The 20,640-nt window shown below is 48.6% G+C and overlaps 3 protein-coding genes across 3 annotated transcripts; 1 reads left to right on the top strand and 2 right to left on the bottom strand.

The window, feature by feature from the left end:
• The first annotated feature begins 721 nt into the window (after positions 1-721).
• LOC137837038 (uncharacterized) lies at positions 722-2,248 on the top strand. Its single transcript, XM_068645866.1, has one exon. The coding sequence runs from the start codon at positions 722-724 to the stop codon at positions 2,246-2,248; it is 1,527 nt and encodes a 508-aa protein (XP_068501967.1).
• Positions 2,249-16,893: 14,645 nt separating this feature from the next.
• Positions 16,894-17,484, bottom strand: LOC137837025 (uncharacterized). The gene has a single exon (XM_068645842.1). The coding sequence runs from the start codon at positions 17,482-17,484 to the stop codon at positions 16,894-16,896; it is 591 nt and encodes a 196-aa protein (XP_068501943.1).
• A 1,543-nt stretch (positions 17,485-19,027) lies between these two features.
• Positions 19,028-20,611, bottom strand: LOC137837007 (uncharacterized). The gene is made up of 2 exons (XM_068645821.1): positions 20,362-20,611; positions 19,028-19,950 (listed from the first exon to the last, which is right to left on the bottom strand). Exons 1-2 carry the CDS (start codon positions 20,609-20,611, stop codon positions 19,028-19,030), a joined length of 1,173 nt encoding a protein of 390 aa, XP_068501922.1.
• Between the last annotated feature and the right edge of the window lie 29 nt (positions 20,612-20,640).

Below are 20,640 nucleotides of genomic sequence, written 5' to 3'. Positions count from 1 at the left end.
CGATCTAAAACGCCAGTCCCACCACACAAGATTCTCAGTTCCAGTTCTTAAGACCTAGACCAGTTAAGAAAATTTCCAGAAAGCCATGACCACGAGACCAGCACGCGCTAGGAGTGAAGAAATGACCATGCAACAACTCATGGGCATGATGCAAGGGCTGCAGGACGCAATGGCGGCCTCGAAAGTGGAGCAGGAGCGCATGCGAGCAGGTCTCGCAGCCTCTAAAGCGAGAAACAATGAACTCCATCGTACCAACGAGGAGTTGCGCCGTGGATGGCGCGGTGGAGATGAACCTGAGGCTGCATCCCCACCTAGGGAATTCACAACACCATTCTCGCAGGCAATCCTGGAGACGGCGATACCCAGTACGTTCACGGGGCCCAAGGTGACCTTCACAAGGGTGGAGGATCCTGAGGCACACCTCACGGCGTTCCACACACAGATCTTGCTGGTAGGCGGTTCTGACGCGGCGAGGTGCAAACTTTTCATGAGCACGTTGACGGGAATGGCTATGGATTGGTTCATCAGCCTTCCAGAGGGCCACATCACATCTTTCGCCCAGCTCTCGCGACTGTTCAGAGAATAGTATTTAGCCAACAGGGCCCCAGCCCCAGTCTCATACGACCTTTTCGACGTGAAACAATTCCAAGGTGAGACCCTGAAGGAATACATAAGCCGCTTTGGACCACAAGTGGTGAAGGTGGGTACCACCGATGAACCCATGATTGTATACGCATTCAGGAAGGGGGTGCGACCAGAGTCCTTTGGTAAGTCGCTTAACTGCAAGCTTCCCAAGACCTTTGCTGAAGTGAGGCGACGAGCGTTGGAGCACATTGCCTCAGAGGGCGAGGCATACGAGAAGTGCATGCTTGCTGCACTTGCACAACCAAGGGCGCAGATACGCACACAACCTGCTAGGATCCATGAAGTTGCCACAGAGAGAAGGAACCCAGACAGGAAGCGCACCTACGAGGCGAGGAGGGCCCCGCCAAGGGCCCGGGCTGAAGGAAGGAGAGAGGGGAGTAGACTACTGAGGCACAACTTTGTGGTGGAGCTCAAAGACCTCATCGTTGTGCCCAACACAGCGGACAGGTTGAGGCCACCAGCGAAGTCTGACAAAATTCTAGGGCCCCACAAGGAATCGTGGTGTGAATTCCACGAAGCATTTGGACATCATATTAACAACTGTTTGGCGTTGGGCTATCAGTTGGATGAACTTGTGAAGAGTGGCTTCCTAAAGGATTACCTCGCAGGGTCCACTAAAACAGCAGCCACGGCAGTACAAGAGGAGGGCGAGGCACACGAGATGCCAGTCCATGGGGAGGTTCACACCATTTCTGGTGGATTTTCTAGAGGAGGGCCCACTGCCTCTCAACGAAAAAAGTATGTGTGGTCAGTAAATTCAGTTGCAGAAGAATTTCCGGACGACCCTTGGGAATCAGACCTTGTGTTCACAAGGGCTGACCTACGGGATGTCGTCCCGCACGACAATGACCCCGTGGTCATCTCAGTAGTTACAGTAGGAAGAAAGGTACATAGGGTTCTCGTCGACCAGGGCAGTTCTGCAGATGTCATGTTCTGGACAACCTTCAACAAGCTACAGTTGTCCCCGGACCTCTTGAGACCCTATACCGGATGCTTGTACGGGTTTGTAGATAACCCAGTGGAGGTACGTGGGTACTTGGAGCTGAGAACGACGTTCACTGATGGAACGGCGTCACGTACCGAAAGTATCCGGTACCTGGTGGTTAACGCCAACTCAACCTATAACATTTTGTTAGGAAGACCCGCCCTAAACAGATTGAGGGCAGTACCTTCCACTCGCCACATGAAGATGAAGTTGCCAGACCTTAGCGGCAAAGTGATAGTCATCAAGTCAGACCAGGAAGAAGCCCGAAAGTGCTATGAGAATAGCTTAAAAACAAAGAGAGGAGTGGTAATGGTAATTGAACGACCACCCGTCTCAAGTTCGTCAGCAGAGCTAGAATCCGTAGAAGAGGCGATGCCCACAGAGTCCACATCCGACGATGCTTCACCTACAGTGGCGATGCCTGTGGATGACGCATACACAAAGGGAAGACGCCGTGGCGCCTCGCCTATGGAAGAAGAGTCTGAGGAGGCGACACCCGATGAGGCAACGCCTATGGAAAAAGAGTCCGAGGAGGCGACACCCGATAAGGCAACGCCTATGGAAGAGGATCCCGTGAACGAGTCTCGCCCGGCAAGCGTGCAACGTGAACAACCCTAACCAGAGGACAACGCGGTGGAGAGACAGATAGGGGATAAGGCGTTCAAATTACGACGTCACTTGAGCCGGGAAGAACGAAGAGAGGTAACGGCGGTGATCTCGCGGCACTTAGACGCGTTTGCATGGACCGCGGAAGACATGCCTGGTATCGACCCAGATTTCTTGTCCCATCGCCTTACCATGGACACCAAGGTCCGCCCTGTACGACAGAGAAGGAGGAAGTTCAACGAGGAGCGATGCCTCGTCATAAAGGAAGAGACTCAGAAGCTACTAAACGCTGGGCACATCAGGGAGATACAATACCCCGAGTGGCTGGCCCACGTAGTCCTAGTCAAGAAGGCAAATGGGAAGTGGAGGATGTGCGTAGACTTCACAGATCTGAACAAGGAATGCCTGAAGGATTCGTACCCACTCCCCAACATTGACACATTAGTAGACAGTGCGTCGGGCTGCAAGATGCTGAGTTTCTTGGATGCATTCTCAGGTTACAATCAGATTAAGATCCATCCCAGGGACGAAAGCAAAACGACGTTTATGACAGATACATGTAGCTACTGTTATAAGGTAATGCCGTTTGGTTTAAAAAATGCAGGCGCCACCTACCAGAGATTGATGGACAAAATCCTTGCACCAATGCTAGGAAGAAACGTGCAGGCCTACGTAGACGACATGGTGGTGACCTCGATCGAGAGAGGACGACACGTAGCTGATATGGAGGAGTTGTTCGCCACCATATCAAAGTACCACCTAGAGAAGTGCGTCTTCGGCATAGAGGCAGGAAAGTTCCTAGGTTTCATGCTCACGGAAAGAGGAATAGAAGCGAATCCCGACAAGTGTGCAGCCATCATCGCCATGAGCAGCACAACTTCAGTGAAAGAAGTTCAACAACTGACGGGGCGAATGGCAGCATTATCGAGATTCGTATCAGCTGGTGGGGAAAAGGGGCACCACTATTTCCAATGCCTCAAGAGGAATAGTCGTTTTACGTGGACAGACGAGTGCGAAGCAGCGTTCCTCAAGCTGAAGGAGTACTTGGCGACGCCACCCGTGCTTTGCAAGCCGCAAGTAGGCGTCCCCCTCCGCCTATACTTTGCAGTAACAGAGTGGGACATTAGCTCTGTACTGGTCCAGGAACAAGACCAAGTACAGAAGCCAATATACTTCGTAAGCAAGGCCTTGCAAGGCCCAGAGTCAAGATACCAGTCACTAGAGAAGGCAACACTAGCAGTAGTATTCTCAGCACGAAGGCTTCGCCACTATTTCCACAGTTTCACAGTGGTGGTAATGACGAACCTTCCCATCCAGAAGGTACTCCAAAAGCCAGACGTAGCTGGGAGGATGGTATGTTGGGCAGTAGAATTGTCAGAATTTGACATCCAGTATGAGCCCCGGGGATCCATCAAAGGCTAGGTCTATGCTGACTTTGTAGCAGAACTTTCACCAGGGGGAGATCCTCAAGAGGTGGAAGCAGGGGCACAGTGGATGCTCTCAGTGGATGGATCTTCCAACCAGCAAGGGAGCGGCGCTGGAATAATCCTGGAAGGGCCTAATGGGGTATTAATTGAGCAGGCTTTGCGCTTCACCTTTAAGGCAAGAAATAACCAGGCGGAGTACGAGACATTGATTGTCGGGATGCTTTTGGCTAAAGAAATGGGTGCTCAGAGCCTTTTGGAAAAGAGTGACTCACAATTGGTCACGGGACAAGTAACAGTGGGTACCAAGCGAAGAACCCACAGATGGCTGCGTATCTGAGGTACGTCGAGGTGTTGAAAAGAGCCTTCGCTGCGTTTGAGCTAGTGCATGTCCCCAGGGAGCAAAATGCCAGAGCTGACCTGCTTGCCAAGTTGGCCAGCTCAGGCAAGGGGGGAAGGCAGAGGACCGTAATACAGGAGACCCTCAAGACGCCGCGAAAGTTCGTTGCAGACAACAGGGTAGACGTCCTTCACGTTAGTACAACGAGAGGAAAACCAAGGAGTCATCGCTCGTTGAGTCAAGAGACGGTGAGGGCACCTTGCATCAGTACTTACGTAGCCTCGCCAGATGAAGAAAGGGGTGTACAGGTATGCGCTTTGGAGGAATGCGACACTTGGATGACCCCTTACAGGCGATACCTAGCGGATGGGATCCTCCCAGCAGAGCCAGAGGAGGGCAAGAAGACTAAGAGGAACGCCGCCAGGTACACCTTGGTGGATGGGATATTGTTCAGGCATGGGTTTACGCACCCTATCTTGACGTGCGTAAGTGGCAACGAGTGCACCAGGATAATGGTCGAACTTCACGAAGGTATTTGTGGGAGCCACGTAGGAGGAAGATCCTTGGCGTCCAAGGTGATACGTGCAGGTTTCTTCTGGCCAACAGTAAGAGAAGATTGCGTACGATACGCCCAACATTGCAAGCAGTGCCAGAGCCATGCCGATTGGCACAAGGCGCCGCCAGAGGAGTTAAGATCCATATACAGCCCATGACCCTTTCACACCTGGGGAATTGATATCCTAGGCCCGTTTCCATTGGCAATAAGGCAGATGAAGTACCTGATTGTTGCCATCGAGTACTTCACCAAGTGGATAGAGGCAGAGCCGGTGGCACAGATCACTGCCCACAAGGTACAACACTTTGTTTGGAAAAACATTGTATGTCGTTTTGGGGTGCCAAGGCGTCTCATTTCAGACAATGGCACCCAGTTCGCGAGCCAGCAGTTGGGGAAGTTATGTACAGAAGTGGGAATCAAGCAGGTATTCGCGTCAGTCGAACACCCCCAGACAAATGGGCAGGTCGAATCAGCAAACAGAGTTTTGTTGAGAGGATTGAAGCGCATATTAGAGAAGGCTAAAGGGGCATGGGCAGAAGAAGTGCCAAGGATTGTATGGGCTTACCACACCACGCCTCAATCCTCCACCATGGAGACACCTTTCAGCCTAGTGTACGGATCGGACGCAATGATCCCAGTGGAGATACACGAAAGCTCGCCCCGTTTCCTAGGTTTCGTGGCGGAAGAGTCCAATGAAGAAAGGAGGGTGAACCTGGACCTGATAGATGAAGCTAGAGAAGAAGCGAAAATTAAGGCTGAGGCCGTGAAGAGAAGAGTGGAGCGTCAATACAGCTCTAAGGTGAAGATACGACAATTCCAGGTCGGGGATTTGGTCATGAGGAAGGCTCACCCTTACGAGATATGTACCGTCCCGGGGTGATCAACCAAAAGTCAAAGTCAAAAGTCAACACATAAAGAGACGTCGCCCAATGGAGACGTCGCCCAAGGGAACTTCGCCTAAGAGAGACATCGCCAAGATGAGGCATAGCCTCGACAGTCCAGAACAGTAACAAGGTAAAGAAAGGTGGCTCCAAGGCCATAAGTTCTAGTGCCAGTAGGGGGTAAACCTGGCTCATGAAGTACCTACGACGACTGCTGAGAAACCCTGGTACAGATACGACCCATGAGAGGGCCACAACCAGGGTTAGACCACGTGCATGGTACGAGAGAAAGGTATACATACCCAGGGAAAGTAACCAGTGATTGGGGCGCATGAGTTGGCGCCCAAATAGTATGATGGCGCGAGAGATACAGCGTTCAAGTTAGAACCCAAGTGGCCGCAAGGTTATTCATTGCACTCCAAATAAGGAAAGTCCATGGGTGATGACTTTTTACGGCAAGTGCACCGCGTTTGTCAGAAGTAATAATTGTCCCTAAGGATGAATATCGATCCCACAAGGAACAATGAATTATCGAGTACAATAATCGCTAAATATAAAAACAGAACAATTAAAAGAGTTTTGAATTAATTGTGTTGGCACTGATTAATAAGAAAACAAACAAAGAATTAGTTGTTTCAATTGGAAAAATAGGGATTAGGTTTCATCTCTCTCACTCTCATGTATTTTGATTAGCATGTCAATATTAAGTTCTTTAATTGAAATTGATGCCCGTATAAAAATCATTTATATCGATTCCTCGCATATAAAATCCTTAAGAATGTTCCCTAACTATCAATCCCTCGCATAATTATAAGAACAACTTAGAACGAAGCTCAGACGTTAATAGCAATTAACATTTCAAGTCTATTCCTAGCACTCAAATATGCTAAGTATTGTTGTTTAGGTCAAAACCCTAAAAATAGCTCCCGGTCAGATTTAAGATTCTCAATTTGTAACGAAAAATTAAAAGTAAAACAACAATACCAATAATCAATCAAGAACTGAATATTAATATATAAGATATCACCTCAATACATAAGAGTTTGAGCAGATTACTCCCAATCCCGAAGAGTAGAATTAGCCACGCATACTTCTAGCACCTTCTATTCTTCCAATTGGGTTACAATTCACTCTATGGTGTTTTCCTCTCAATCTGGCACACTAAGGTTGCGCCTCTAGCCCTCTATTTATCCTAGTTTTATAGGGTTAGGTTGTTTCCTATGTCGCGCTAATGAGCTAAATGATAAAACATAAAAAAGGCCCAATCTTTCTTTGCATCTTTTTCCATTCTGGGACCTTCTATCTTTATCTTTTTAGCTCAAATCATTCATCTTTAATCCAAATCTCCAATCTTCCTTAGAAATCTGCAATTAACACCAAATTTGGGAATAAAATACTCTTATTCAAATAAAGATCATAAAAAATGTAGAAAGGTATAAATTCATAATTTAGGGATTATTTTATATGTAAATTAGCAATAAATCCTCATAAGTGCCTATATTTTAATATGAAATATTACTAAAATTAGACACTTATCACTCTGCCCAACTTAGAATCTTGTTTGTCCTCAAGCAAAGTAAATGAATATATTTGAATTTAAATATCAAACAGCTTAATTCACTAAACAACAGATCAAATTAGAAACTTATGATGCTTCCAAATTCAAATATAGAAAATTATAGACACAATCAATTTCCAGGATCAAATCAAAACAAAAAAAATGACAATTCATCAAGGAATATCTTCTCATATGCTCACGGGTAGGTGTTTCTCTATATTTTCATTGAATCATAACAAATCACAGTTGCTTTTCATTTCATCTTCAAATCACAAACATATTAGAAACATGAATCTTGAGGTCTTTTACAGGGTGGTAATGAGGCTGGGCTTCCAAAAAATATTGGTTTTTCTTAGATAAGAAAATGCACATCTTAAAGAAGAACATACCTATAATTCAATTATAGAGAACATATATGTTATCTAATTACCACTTTCTTTCGATGTCACCTTTTTCCTCATTTTCTTTCTTTTCATGATTTTCATGAAATTTTTTTCTATCTTTCTTTTTTTTTATTTCTTTTTCTTCTTCTGTTTCTGTTTTTTTTTTCAATAATAGGAAAAGATTCTTCCTATTTTCAACTTTTTGAACTTTCAAAATTAGAACCAACCATTCCCTTTTCTATATGTATTGCATCTATGTTCTCCTTCCTTAGACATGCTAAAGGGTAGAAAATTATATCAATAAAGGTTAAGGTGCAATATTAACAAAAAATTTCTTAGCCCAAAGGGGATATAAAAAAAATGGAATTCTAATATAAAGGTTGGATTTTTGGCCCTGGCCCTAATTAACACAAACAAATGCCTCAATCATCTTCATGCTCTTTTATGATGCAACAAAAATAAAAATTAAGCAACCACAACTGTTAATTCATCAGTAAAACTCTCAAAACTGTTTAAGGTTCACACACTCACTTGGTTTAAATGGTCTCATTCCTTTTTGTCTTGTCATTATTTGTCCTAATCAATCATCCTGTTAAATTTTCATGTATCATAATTTTAACTACATTTGAATAGGGATTCAATCATATTTTCTTTTCTAACCTGTGTCTAATTCATCTCACTGTTTAATATCTAAACACAAATTCTTTTTTCCACAATTCAAAATTAATATTCTAGTTCTTTTTTATTTGAGAAAAATAAACTAGAAAGCAAACAAATTAAAACTGAAAATTTATTCAAGAAAGATAATTCAAAACCTAAAACTAACAAACTAACAAAAACAACAAATTTATTAAAAATACAAAATAAGCAATTAAAACAAACTAAAAAAAAACAAATAAAAAAAAACAAAATAACCGAAAAATAAAATAAAATAAATAAAAACTAAACAGAAAATAAAATTTAAATAATTGAAAAGAAAAGAGAATTAGAGAGATAGAACCATATTTTTGCTCAATCCTCTCTTCTTAAGAAGTCATCCAGCTTTTTGTTAAAATTTTTATCTATAGTCTTGCTTCATTTGCTGGATCTGCCCCCTTGACTAATAGAACCTGTCCTCAGGTCAAAATACATAACCTGCAAAATGATTAGGAGGCATACAAGATTTTTTTTTATTATTATTTATTTATTTATTTATTTTTGAAAATAAAATGTACCGTCCCGTATCCGGGTGTTGATTAAGTCAAGGTCAAAGTCAACGCCTGGAGTCAAAGTCAACGCAAGGCGTCGCCTAGGTGGAGAGACGCCAAGTGCCAGCATCGCCAAGAGGAAGCGTCGCCAAGGCAAGGCGTCGCCTAGGTGAAGGCGTCGCCCAACCAGGGCGTCGCCAAGATCAAATATCATTAAGTCAAGGCAATCACGGTGCGGCTCCCCGATACCCATGGGTAGGAAAGACCATGGAGGGGGCGACGCCGTGGGAAGGCCCCAAACCCTGTATCACCAGGGAACAGTAATAAAGAGGAGAGAAAGGTGGCTTCAAGGCCATAGTAACAACACTTGTGTAGGGCAGCCTGACTCGTGAAGTACCCCTGCCGCCCTAGAGACGCCTTTGGGACAGATATTGTTCCGTCCGGTTGACCGGGACGTCTTCGTGCGTGGCCTCAATCGTCAGCTAAGGACTCCTTCCCACTGAATGCCTGCAAATTTCCTGCAAAAAAGAGGACAAAGAGGCGCCCCGACGCTCAAGTCAGCCAGCAAGAAACACCAAAAAACTGTCCACCCACGTATCTGAGCACCGCGTGTGGCACTCTGTAGGTGGTAAAAGAACTGTGTATCTGTGTGTGTGTGTTGTCTCCTTTTTGCAAAAATCTTCTCCAGTCACTTGTACGTAACCCTAAAGCACGGGCAAGCAACCAAAGAGTTTCTCCTAGGTTTGCCAAAGGTTCCAACCCTCTTTCCGACATTCCCAGCGCTATTTAAACTGCCCCCAGCATTTAAAGCGCCTTAAAGCGCTTTTAAACTCAAACGTAACGCGCTCATTAAAGCGCTTAATTATGAAACGTAGCGCATTTAAGACGTTGAAACGCTTGGGAGCCAAAATAGTACCTGAATGCCAAAAAGGGAAACTGTATTGAATATCTTTAATTACCTGGCACCTGACTAGAGGGTGTTTCTATTCCGGCATTGCTGTCATACACGTGGAGGGCCTCACGACGCCTTGACCCCATCTGGGGGCGTTTCTGCCCATCTGGGGACGTTTCTACGCGTGGGTCCTCCTGCTGGGAGTGCTACTGCGCTAGGGGTGGCTTTTTGGGTGCCAACTCATGCCCCCAAGTATCTAGCCACTTACTCTGAGAGCGTATCTGCCTTCCTCTCGCACCCTGCACCCGGTTATCCTGGGCGTGACCTTCCTCTTGGGTCGTATCTGTCCCGAAGGCGTCTCTGGGCGGCGGGAGTACTTCGCGAGTCAGGCTGCCCTTCACTGGTACTATTACTATGGCCTTGGAGCCACCTTTCCCTTCTCTTTATCACTTTCCCGAGATATCGGGACCTGAGGCTTTCCCACGACGTAGCTCCCTCCATGGTCTTTCCTACCCATGGGTATCGGGGAACCACACCGTGATTGCCTTGCTTTTACACTGTTTAATCTGGCGACGTCCTCACCAGGGCGACGCCTTCACCTAGGCGACGCCCTCACCAGGGCGACGCTTTCACCTAGGTGACGCCTTGCCTTAGCGACGTCTTGTCCTGCCTTGGCGACGCTTTCTCTTGGCGTCTCTACATCTGGGCGACACCTCGAGTTGACTTTGACTTTCCTGTTGTTGACTTTGACCTTGACTTAGTCAACGCCCTGACACGGGACGGTACACAAGCCCCCCAGTCTTAAGCCGAAGACTTGTCTTCAGCGCAAAGACTAAAGCCTTGCCCCCGCCATCCACGTGCTTTCTTGATGACGTGTCATTCTCTGCTGACTCAGCAAATTTTCGAATTACTGACGCGACATTATCTGAACCACAGGGGTATTCTTAATGACCGATTGGACATTCCCTGCAATGGGGATGATTACACCTTTTGGGCTACCCTTTATCGCGCGCCACGTGGCCCATCGCGTGGCCCTCCTTTAGAGACCTTTGCGCTTCCCCTGGGCAATCGACCTTCTGACGCGTGGCTCGATCCTGCGGCCCTCAATTTGCGCCTCTTGGGTTACGAAATGTAACGTTTAAGTTACCCCAAACCCCGCGCTCACCCTACTGTTACATTCATTCGCTCTGCAACTCCGCACTGTTCATCGCCTTCGAAAACCTTTTTTCTCTGCAACTGCGATTCTCTCCTTCCTGTGCCCTTCTGCTGCCTCCATTCCAAAAGCAAAGGTATGATCTCGGATACTCACGACCTTTCCCCTTCGTCGCATTAGATTGATTTATTGAACTGCCTGGGACTGTTGTTATTCACGTATTACTGCATTTCTCCGCTTCTTCTTCCTCCTCTGATTTTTCTCGCGTGGGTGACGCTTCCTGGGGTTCTTTCCCCTTCTTGCCATGGCTAAACTTGCTAAACCCTTTTTCCTCTCTTCTTTCTCCAGCTATCTATTTTCACCATGACGCGCGCGAACGCGGAGCCTGATTCTTCCCCTACGACCCCCAAGTCCAACTACAAAGCCAACACCAGGGGTTGTGTACCGTACCCGTACCCGAGCGTTGACTAAGTCAAGGTCAAAGTCAACACCAGGGGTCAAAGTCAACACAAGGCGTTGCCTAGGTGAAGAGACGCTAAGTGCCAGCGTCGTCAAGAAGAGGCGTCGCCAAGGCAAGGCGTCGCCTAGGTGAAGGCGTCGCCCAACCAGGGCGTCGCCAGATCAAACAGTACTAAAGCAAGGCAATCACAGTGTGGTTCCCCGATACCCATGGGTAGGAAAGACCATGGAGGGAACGACGCCGTGGGAAGGCCTCAGGTCCCGATAACCCGGGGCAGCGATAAAGAGAAGGAAAAGGTGGCTTCAAGGCCATAGTGATAGCACCAGTGTAGGGCAGCCTGACTCGTGAAGTACCCCTGCCGCCCCGGAGACGCCTTTGGGACAGATACGACTCAAGAGGAAGGTCACGCCCAGGGTAGCCGGGTGCAGGGTACGAGAGGAAGGCAGATACGCTCTCAAAGTAAGTGACTAGATGATTGGGGGCATGAGTTGGCACCCAAAAAGTCACCCCTAGCGCAGTAGCACTCCCAAGCTGGAGGACTCACACGTAGAAACGTCCCCAGATGGGTAGAAACGCCCCTAGATGGGGTCACGGCGTCGTGAGGCCCTCCACGTGTACGACAGCCATGTCAGAATAGAAACACCCTTTAGTCAGGTGCCAGGTAATTAAAGTCATTCAATACAGTTTCCGTTTCGAGCGTTTAGGTACTATAATGGCTCCCAAGCGTTTCAACGTCTTAAATGCGCTACGTTTTCTAATTAGATACGCTGATTGAGTGCGTTACATTTGTAATTAAAGGCGCTTTAAATGCTTGGGTAGTTTAAATAGCGCTGAGAATGTTGGAAATGGGGGGGGGAACTTTTGGCAAATTTACCAGAACTCTCTAGTTGTTTGCTCGTGCCTTGAGGTTACGTACAAGGGACTGGGGAAAGATCTTTGCCTGAGGGAGAAAACACACACACAACCCAATACACAGTTCTTTTACCACCTTCAGAGTGCCACACGCGGTGCTCAGAGACGGAGGTGCACAGTTTTGGTGTTTCTTGCTGGCTGACTTGAGCGTCGGAGTGCAAACGGCCGCTAGGGCGCCTCTTTGTCCTCTTTTTTGCAGGAATCCACAGGTAACCAGTGGGAAGGAGTCCCTAGCTGACGGTTGAGGTCGCGCACGAAGACGTCCCAGTCAACCGGACGGAACATGACCTTATTCCAACAATCCTTCAAGGGGTGGAAGGGCAAATTCTTCAAATTTTGTTGTTCTGACTCTGACCCCTCCGCCCTCAACGGCTTCCCCTTGTACCGGGGGAAGGAGTTGAAGCTCACGAAGCCCAAATCCCTTGACGAGTTGCCATCGAAATATCGAGAGGCTTGTCAAATTCTGACCAGCGCGGGGGGCTTCAACACTGCCACCCTGATAAGCCTAAAGTACAACGCTGAGGCTTTAGCGAAATACATAAGTATGAGAGCCATCCTTATAACTCTTCCTTCACTGCACTTGCTTGTTCTTACTTAGTGTATGACTTATCTGCTTTCTTTGTATAGTGTTTGACTTGTGCTTAACCCCTACTGCATTTATCTTTTTGGTGCAGATTCGAAGATGGATAGACAACGAAGATTGAGGCTGGCTCATGTCCTGAAGTCCAAAGACGGGGCTTCGGCGAAGGAAGTTGGGGGATCCCCCTTTCCAACCTCCAACGCCTCTCCATCTTCTCCCAATTCTCGCCCTCAACACACCACGACGCCATCAACTCCACCAGTCCAACTCTCTCCTAGCCAACCTCCACACTCACCACCTCCCATCGCGGCCATGCCCTTCGCGCTGGTCGAGGCTGCTACTTCATCAGCCCCCCTTGACAAAGGGAAAAGGGTAGTGGAGGTGGCCTTCGACGATGAAGACTCCGCTGGGGGACAAGTCTTCAAACGACAAAGAACTCAGCATTCCCCTCAGACAGTCACTTCTACCACTTCCTCCTCGCATGGGGCTGAATCCTTGAGGGAGGACCCTCCAAGTGCCACTTCCCCCCCCCCCCCCCCAACCAACGGCCCTGGAGGGTGGAATTGAAGTTGACTCCACGAAAGTTCCACCACCTTCCCTAAAACTCCCCCTCCCAATGCAAGACTCATTGAGGGGCTTCTTGGGTAGGATGCCCCCGCGCGGCCAAGCTGAAGGGCCCCAGAAGGAAAGCATCTACTATTACATGGGCGCGTTCATGTCTTGTGCCCACACCTGGCACGCGCAGGCCAAGGCTAAAGATGCCAAAGCCTCCGCCTTCCAAGTGCTAGAGAGAGAGGTTGCCTCTCTGAAGGATGAGAAGAAGAGGTTGGCCACTCATTGGGGGCATCAGGAGGATGCGTACAAGACCTCTCTGAGGGTGGCGCAAAAGGCGAAAGAGGAGGCTAACAAACGGCTGCATGAGGTGTCGCAAGCCCATGCCGAACTCCTCAATCAAGTGGTGCCCCTCCGAGTGAAGGCCGCTGATTTGGAAGCAGCGCTGGAGACCTCAAAGGCGCAACAAAAGAAGCTTGAGGTCACACTTGCGGACAAGACTGATGAATGCTCCCAGTTAGCCAGTGAGAACGCCACCCTCCAAGCCAAGGTCCAAGAGTTGATGGCTGCTTTGGCCTCCAAAGACCTAGAAATGACCACTCAAGCCGCCAACTTCAAGGTTGCTGAGGAAAAGCTGGTCGCGGAGGCTGCCACTGGCTTCGCCGATGGGTTTGCAGAGGCTCTAGTCCAAACGGCCTGTGCCAATCCGGGTATCGACGTCTCCGGGTGGCCCTCTAAATGAAGTGGTTGATGCCAAAATCGTGCCATTGGAGGCCTCTGAGGAGTAGCCCCTCTTTGTAACCATAGCCAACTTTTATTTATATCAATCTGTAATTCCAACTCTTGACTTGATTTGTTTTGAATGCTATTTAAACTTTGTCTTTGCATCCTTGTTTGTTTTAACTTTCCTTGCACCTTTTATCTGCTTCTGCTTCCTTCTCTATACCAAAGGCACAACTGGTACTTGCCTTCGATGCATTTCTTCATCGCTTCACCTTTGACTCCTTAGGCGGTACGAAACTTTCTCTCTTTATCTTTCTTTCTGAGTCGTAGCACACACCCTTCCCTTGGTCTCTCTGCTTAGAACCTTGCTTGGCCTTCGTGTCTGTAAGGAATCTTCCTCATGAGGGCATTGCCTGCCTCGTCATTGCCCAAAGGCAAAGGAGGATTTTACCTTTGTGTATTTCTCTTGTCTCTGATAACTCATGCTTTTATGCTTCTCCTTCTTACTCTTCGAATTTCTTTTTCCCTCTGAATTTATAAAAATCTTCAACCTGCTTTTTACTTACTCTTCTTGAGCCCCGAGGCACTTGTAGCCAAAGGCATTGCCGACTTTCTCATTGCTTTAGGATGAAAAGGGAGTCTCTTCTTTTCTGGCCTCGACATCGCTCAAGGGCGAGGGAGGACTTGATCTCTTCTATGGCCTCAATATCGCTCGAGGGCGAGGAGGACTTATCTTACCTGCACTCGGTGCCCACGCTCGAGGAGAGACCTACTCTGGGTGTCCTCAGCGTGTCTAAACACTTGGGACAAAAGTTGCGCTTTGGTGCCCACGCCCGTGGAGAGGCCTATTACAACAACGTCATATCGCCCACGGGGTGTCTAAACACCAGAGCAACTTAGCTATTATCTCTTTGCGCTTGGTGCCCACGCCTGAGGAGGGCCCACTACAGCAGCGCCGTATTGTCCTCAGGGTGTCTGAAACCACCAAGGCGAAGTGTCTAAACATCAGACGCTGGGGCAAGCTGTTCCTACCTGAGGAGGGGGTGTCCCGACGGAAATCCCTTAACCTCTTCTTAGGGACTAGGCACCCAGATTTTAGCTTACGTCTAACGTCTTATACCGGGGCTAGCTGTTCATACCTGAGGAGGGGGTACCCGAAGGAATCCCTTAACCCCTGCTCAAGGACTAGGCTCTCGGGTTTTAACTTATATCTAATATCTGATACCGGGGCCAGCTATTCATACCTGAGGAGGGGGCGTCCCGAAGGAATCCCTTAACCCCTGCTCAAGGACTAGGCACCCGGATTTTAGCCTTTACTCAACATACCTGTTATCTTGCTCTGAACTTGACCTTTGCTCCTTAATTTGGCGATGTTTCGTCTTGGCGACGCCTCATCTTGGTGATGCCTCGTCTTGGCGACGCCTGCCGTTGCCTTGAGTCTTTGTCTTTTGTTTCTTTAATCTTTAATCTTACATGAGAGGGAAAAACTAAGGCAGAAATATCTTAAACTTCTCTTTTCTCTAAGGCAAAAATATCTTAAACTTCTCTTTTCTTTATTTGGGTGACCTCATTAAAAAACCCCCAGGAGGGAAAAAGAGTGTCCCCTATACAAAATTTCAACTGAAATAAAACTTTAAATTCGCCGCATTCCAACAACGTGGGATGAGGCCTCCTTCTAGAGTCTCTAACTTATATGAACCATTCCTCTTGGCTTTGATTACTCTGAACGGCCCAGTCCATTTGAGAGACAACTTGTTTTCCAACTCGTAAGGATGAGGCTTCCTCATGACTAGATCACCAACCTGGAATTGTCGCAACTTCACCTTAGAGTTGTACTGACGTTCCACTCTTCTCTTCATAGCCTCAGCCTTTATTCTCGCCTCTTCTCTAGCTTTGTCTATCAGATCCATGTTCACTTTTATTTCTTCGTTGGATTCTTCTACCACGAAGCCTAGGAAACGAGGCGAGCTCTCGTGGATCTCTACTGGGATCATGGCGTCTGACCCATATACTAGGCTGAAAGGCGTCTCCATGGTGGAAGATTGAGGCGTGGTGTGGTAAGACCACACAATCCTCGGTACTTCTTCTGCCCACGCCCTTTTAGCCTTCTCTAATTTGCGTTTCAAACCTCTCAACAAAACTCTATTCGTTGACTCGACCTGCCCATTCGTCTGGGGGTGTTCGACTGATGCAAACACCTTCTTGATTCCTACTTTTTTACAAAGCTTCCCCAACTGTTGGCTCGCGAACTGGGTGCCATTGTCTGAAATGAGACGTCTCGGCACCCCAAAACGACACACAATGTTCTTCCAAACAAAGTGTTGTACCTTGTGCGCAATTATCTGTGCCACTGGTTCTGCCTCTATCCACTTGGTGAAGTACTCGATGGCAACGATCAAGTACTTCATCTGCCTTATCGCCAGTGGGAACGGGCCTAGGATATCAATCCCCCAAGTATGGAAAGGCCAATGGGCTGTATATGGATCTCCGTTCCTCTGGCGGCGCCTTGTGCCAATCAACGTGCATCTGACACTGCTTGCAACACTGGCGTATCGAACGCAGTCTTCTCTTACCGTTGGCCAGAAAAAACCTGCACGTATTACCTTGGATGCCAAGGATCTTCCTCCCACGTGGCTCCCACAAATACCTTCGTGGAGTTCAGCCATTATTCTGGTACACTCGTCGCCACTTACGCACGTCAAGATAGGGTGCGTAAACCCACGTTTGAATAATATCCCATCCACTAAGGTGTACCTTGCGGCGTTCCTCTTGACCTTCTTGCCTTCTTCCGGTTCCGCTGGGAGGACTCCATCCGCGAGGTATCGCCTGTAAGGGGTCATCCATGTGTCACCTTCCTCCAAGGCGTATACCTGTACGCCCTTCTCTTCCTCCGGCAAGGTCGCGTAGGTGCTGATGCAGGGTGCCCTCGTCGTACGTTGACTCAAAGAGCGGAGGCTCCTTGGCTTTCCTCTTGCTGTACTAATGTGAAGGACATCCATCCTGTTGTCCGCCACAAACTTTCGCGACGTTTTGAGCGTCTCTTGGATGACAGTCCTCTACCTTCCCCCCTTGCCTGAGCTAGCCAGCTTGGCAAGCAGTTCAGCTCTGGCATTTTGCTCCCTAGGGACATGCACCAGCTCCAACGCAGCGAAGGCTCCCTTCAACACCTTGACGTACCTCAAGTATGCGGCCATTTGTGGATCCTTTGCCTGATACTCCCCTGTTACTTGCCCTGTGACCAATTGTGAGTCACTATTTGCCAAGAGGCTTTGAGCGCCCATTTCTTTAGCCAAAAGCATCCCAGCAATCAACGCCTCGTACTCCGCTTGATTATTGCTTGCTTTGAAGGCGAAGCATAAAGCTTGCTCGATCAACACTCCGTTAGGCCCCTCCAGGATTATTCCAGCGCTGCTCCCCTGTTGGTTGGAAGACCCATCCACTGAGAGCATCCACTGTGACCCTAACTCCCCCTCTTGAGGGTATCCTCCTGGTGAGAGCTCTGCCACAAAATCAGCATAGACTTGCCCCTTGATGGATCCCCTATGTTCATACTGGATATCAAACTCTGACAGCTCCACCGCCCAGCGAACCATCCTCCCCGCTACATGTGGCTTCTGAAGTACTTTCTGGATGGGGAGGTTCGTCATCACCACCACTATGAAACTGTGAAAATAATGGCGAAGCCTACTGGTTGAGAATACCACTGCTAATATCGCCTTCTCCAGTGACTGGTACCTCAATTATGGGCCTTGCTTACGAAGTAGATGGGCCTCTACACTTGGTCTTGCTCCTGGACCAGCACAGAGCTGATGCCCCACTCTGTCACTGCAAAGTATAATCGGAGGGGGACGCCTGCCCATGGCCTGCAAAGCACAGGTGGCGTCGCCAGGTACTCCTTCAACTTGAGGAATGCTGCTTCACACTCATCTGTCCATGCAAAACGGCTATTCCTCTTTAGGCACTGGAAGTAGGGGTGGCCATTCTCACCTCCAGCAGATACGAATCTCGAAAAGCTGTCATCCTCCCAGTCAATTGCTGAACTTCTTTAACTGAGGTTGGGCTCCTCATGGCGATGATGGAGGCACACTTATCAGGGTTCCCCTCTATCCCCCTCTCAGTGAGCAAAAATACCAAGAACTTCCCTGCCTCCACGCCAAAAACGCATTTTTCTGGGTTTAATTTGAGGCTGTACTTTGATATGGTAGCAAACAGCTCTTCCAGATCCGCTGCGTGCTGCCCTCTTTCCTGTGAAGTCACCACCATGTCATCTACGTAGGCCTGGACATTTCTTCCCAACATAGGTGCGAGGACCTTGTCCATTAGCCTTTGGTAGGTGGCGCCTGCGTTCTTCAACCCAAATGGCATCACCTTATAACAGTAATTGCATGTCTCCGTCATGAACGCCGTTTTACTCTCATCCCTTGGATGCATCTTGATCTGATTGTAACCTGAGAATGCATCCAAGAAACTCAGCATCTTACAGCCCGAGGCGCTATCCTCCAACACGTCGATTTTCGGCAGCAGATACAAGTCTTTTGGGCACGCCTTATTCAAATCTGTGAAGTCGACGCACATCCTCCACTTCCCATTCGCCTTCTTCACCAGAACTACGTTGGCTAGCCACTCAGGGTATTGTATTTCCCTGATGTGCCCGACACTTAGCAGCTTCTGCGTCTCTTCCTTTACGACGAGGCACCGTTCTTCGTTGAACTTCCTCCTTCTCTATCGCACAGGGCGAACCTTGGCGTCCATGGTAAGATGGTGGCACAAAAAATCTGGGTCGATGCCTGGCATGTCCGCCGCAGTCCACACGAATGCATCTAGGTGGTGTGAGATCACTGCGGCTACTTCTTCTTGTTCTCCTTGGCTCAACAAGCGTCCTAATTTGAACATCTTACCCCCTATCAGCCTTTCCACTACGTTGTCTACTGGTTGGGGTCGCTCACCTTGCACACTCTCTGCACGAGACTCATTCCTGTGGTCCTCTTCTATAGGCGTCGCCCTATCGGATGCATCGGGCATCGCCTCCTCCGATGCTTCTTCCATGGGCGAGGCCTCTGGGTATACTTCTTCCATCGGCGAGCCATCACCGTAACTTTATTCTGCGCGCACATCCTTTATAGGTGTCGCCCCAATGGGCGTGGCCTCAACAGGCGTGGACTCCACGGGCGTCGCCTCTTCCAATGATTCTCACTCGATTCGCGAATCTGAAATGGGTGGTCGTTCAATCACCATTACCACGCCTCTCTTTTTCTTCAGGCTATTTTCATAGCATTTTCGGGCCTCTTCCTGATCTGACTTGATTACAATCACTTTGCCACTAAGATCGGGTAGCTTAATCTTCATGTGGCGCGTGGAGGACACTGCCCTTAGCCTATTCAGCGCTGGTCGGCCCAACAAGATGTTGTAGGCTGAATTGGCGTTTACCACCAAGTACCGAATGCTCTCGGTACGGGACGTCGCTCCGTCAATGAACGACGTCCTCAGCTCCAGGTAGCCACGTACCTCCACTGGGTTATCTGCAAATCCATACATGCATCCAGTATAGGGTCTCAGCAGGTCAGGGGATAACTGTAGCTTGTTGAAGGTCGACCAAAACATGACATCTGCAGAACTGCCCTGGTCGACGAGAACCCTGTGTACTTTTCTTCCCGCTGTGACTACTAAAATGACCACGGGGTCGTTATCGTGTGGGACGACATCCCGCAGGTCAGCCCTTGTGAAAACGAGGTCTGACTCCCACAGGTCATCCGGAAACTCCTCAGCAAGTGAACTCACTGACCTCACATATTTCTTACGCTGAGAGGCACTGGGTCCTCCTCCGGAAAAGCCGCCATAAATGGTGTGCACTTCTCCGTGAGTCGGTATTTCGTGCACTTGACCCTCCTCTGGTGTCGCTAGGGCTGTGGTCGTAGTAGACCCAACGAGATAATATTTTAGGAAACCATTCTTCACAAGCTCATCCAACTGATAGCCCAGCGCTAAGCAGTTGTTAATATGGTGCCCGAATGCCTCGTGAAACTCGCACCATGACTCTTTGTGGGGTCCCAACACCTTGTCATACTTCACCGGTGTCCTCAACCTTTCAGCTATGTTGGGCACAACGATGAGGTCTTTAAGCTCCACCACGAAATTGTGCCTCAAAGGTCTATTTCCTTCTCTCCTTCCCTATGCTCGACCCCTAGGCTGGGTCCTCCTTGCCTTGTAGCGGCGCTTCCTGTCTTGGTTTTTCCTCTCTGTGGCGGCTTCGTGGACCCTGGTGGGTTGTGCGCGCATATGCGCTCTCGGGCGTGCGGGCGCGACAGTTGTGCGTTTCTCGTACACCTCCCCCTCAGAGGCGATGTGCTCTACTGCACGACGCCTTATTTCAGCAAAAGTCTTCGGGCGGTTGCGAATGATTGACTCGCAGAAAGGTCTAGGACACACCCCCTTTCTGAATGCGTACACAATCATGGGCTCCTCCTTGGTGCCAACCTTCACCACTTGCGCCCCAAAGCGGCTTATGTACTCCTTCAAAGTCTCACCTTGATACTGCTTCACGTCGAACAGGTCGTATGAAACTGGGGGTGGAGCCCTGTTGGCTAGATACTGCTCTCTGAATAACTGCGACAGCTGTGTGAAGGACGTGATATGACCCTCAGGGAGGCTGACGAACCAGTCCATGGCCATCCCAATCAAGGTGCTCATGAAAAGCTTGCACCTTACGGCATCAGAGTTGCCTACCAGCATCATCTGCATGTGGAACGCAGTGAGGTGCGCCTCATGGTCCTCCATCCCTGTGAAGGTTACTTTGGGCCCCGTGA

Source organism: Phaseolus vulgaris, chromosome 11, assembly GCF_000499845.2.
Source record: "Phaseolus vulgaris cultivar G19833 chromosome 11, P. vulgaris v2.0, whole genome shotgun sequence".
Classification (NCBI taxonomy): domain Eukaryota; kingdom Viridiplantae; phylum Streptophyta; class Magnoliopsida; order Fabales; family Fabaceae; genus Phaseolus; species Phaseolus vulgaris.
Note: the sequence above shows the minus strand (reverse complement) of the source record. Positions and strands in the feature narration are given on the sequence as shown.

Bases quoted from the DNA above. Each gene is read 5' to 3' on its own strand.
- LOC137837038 (XM_068645866.1), top strand. From the start codon at position 722: ATGATTGTATACGCATTCAGGAAGGGGGTGCGACCAGAGTCCTTTGGT.
- LOC137837007 (XM_068645821.1), bottom strand. From the start codon at position 20,611: ATGGAGGACCATGAGGCGCACCTCACTGCGTTCCACATGCAGATGATG. The intron at 19,951-20,361 runs GTGAGACTTTGA...TGGAGCTTAAAG, and splicing joins CGACGTGAAGCAGTATCAAG to ACCTCATCGTTGTGCCCAAC.
- LOC137837025 (XM_068645842.1), bottom strand. From the start codon at position 17,484: ATGACGAACCTCCCCATCCAGAAAGTACTTCAGAAGCCACATGTAGCG.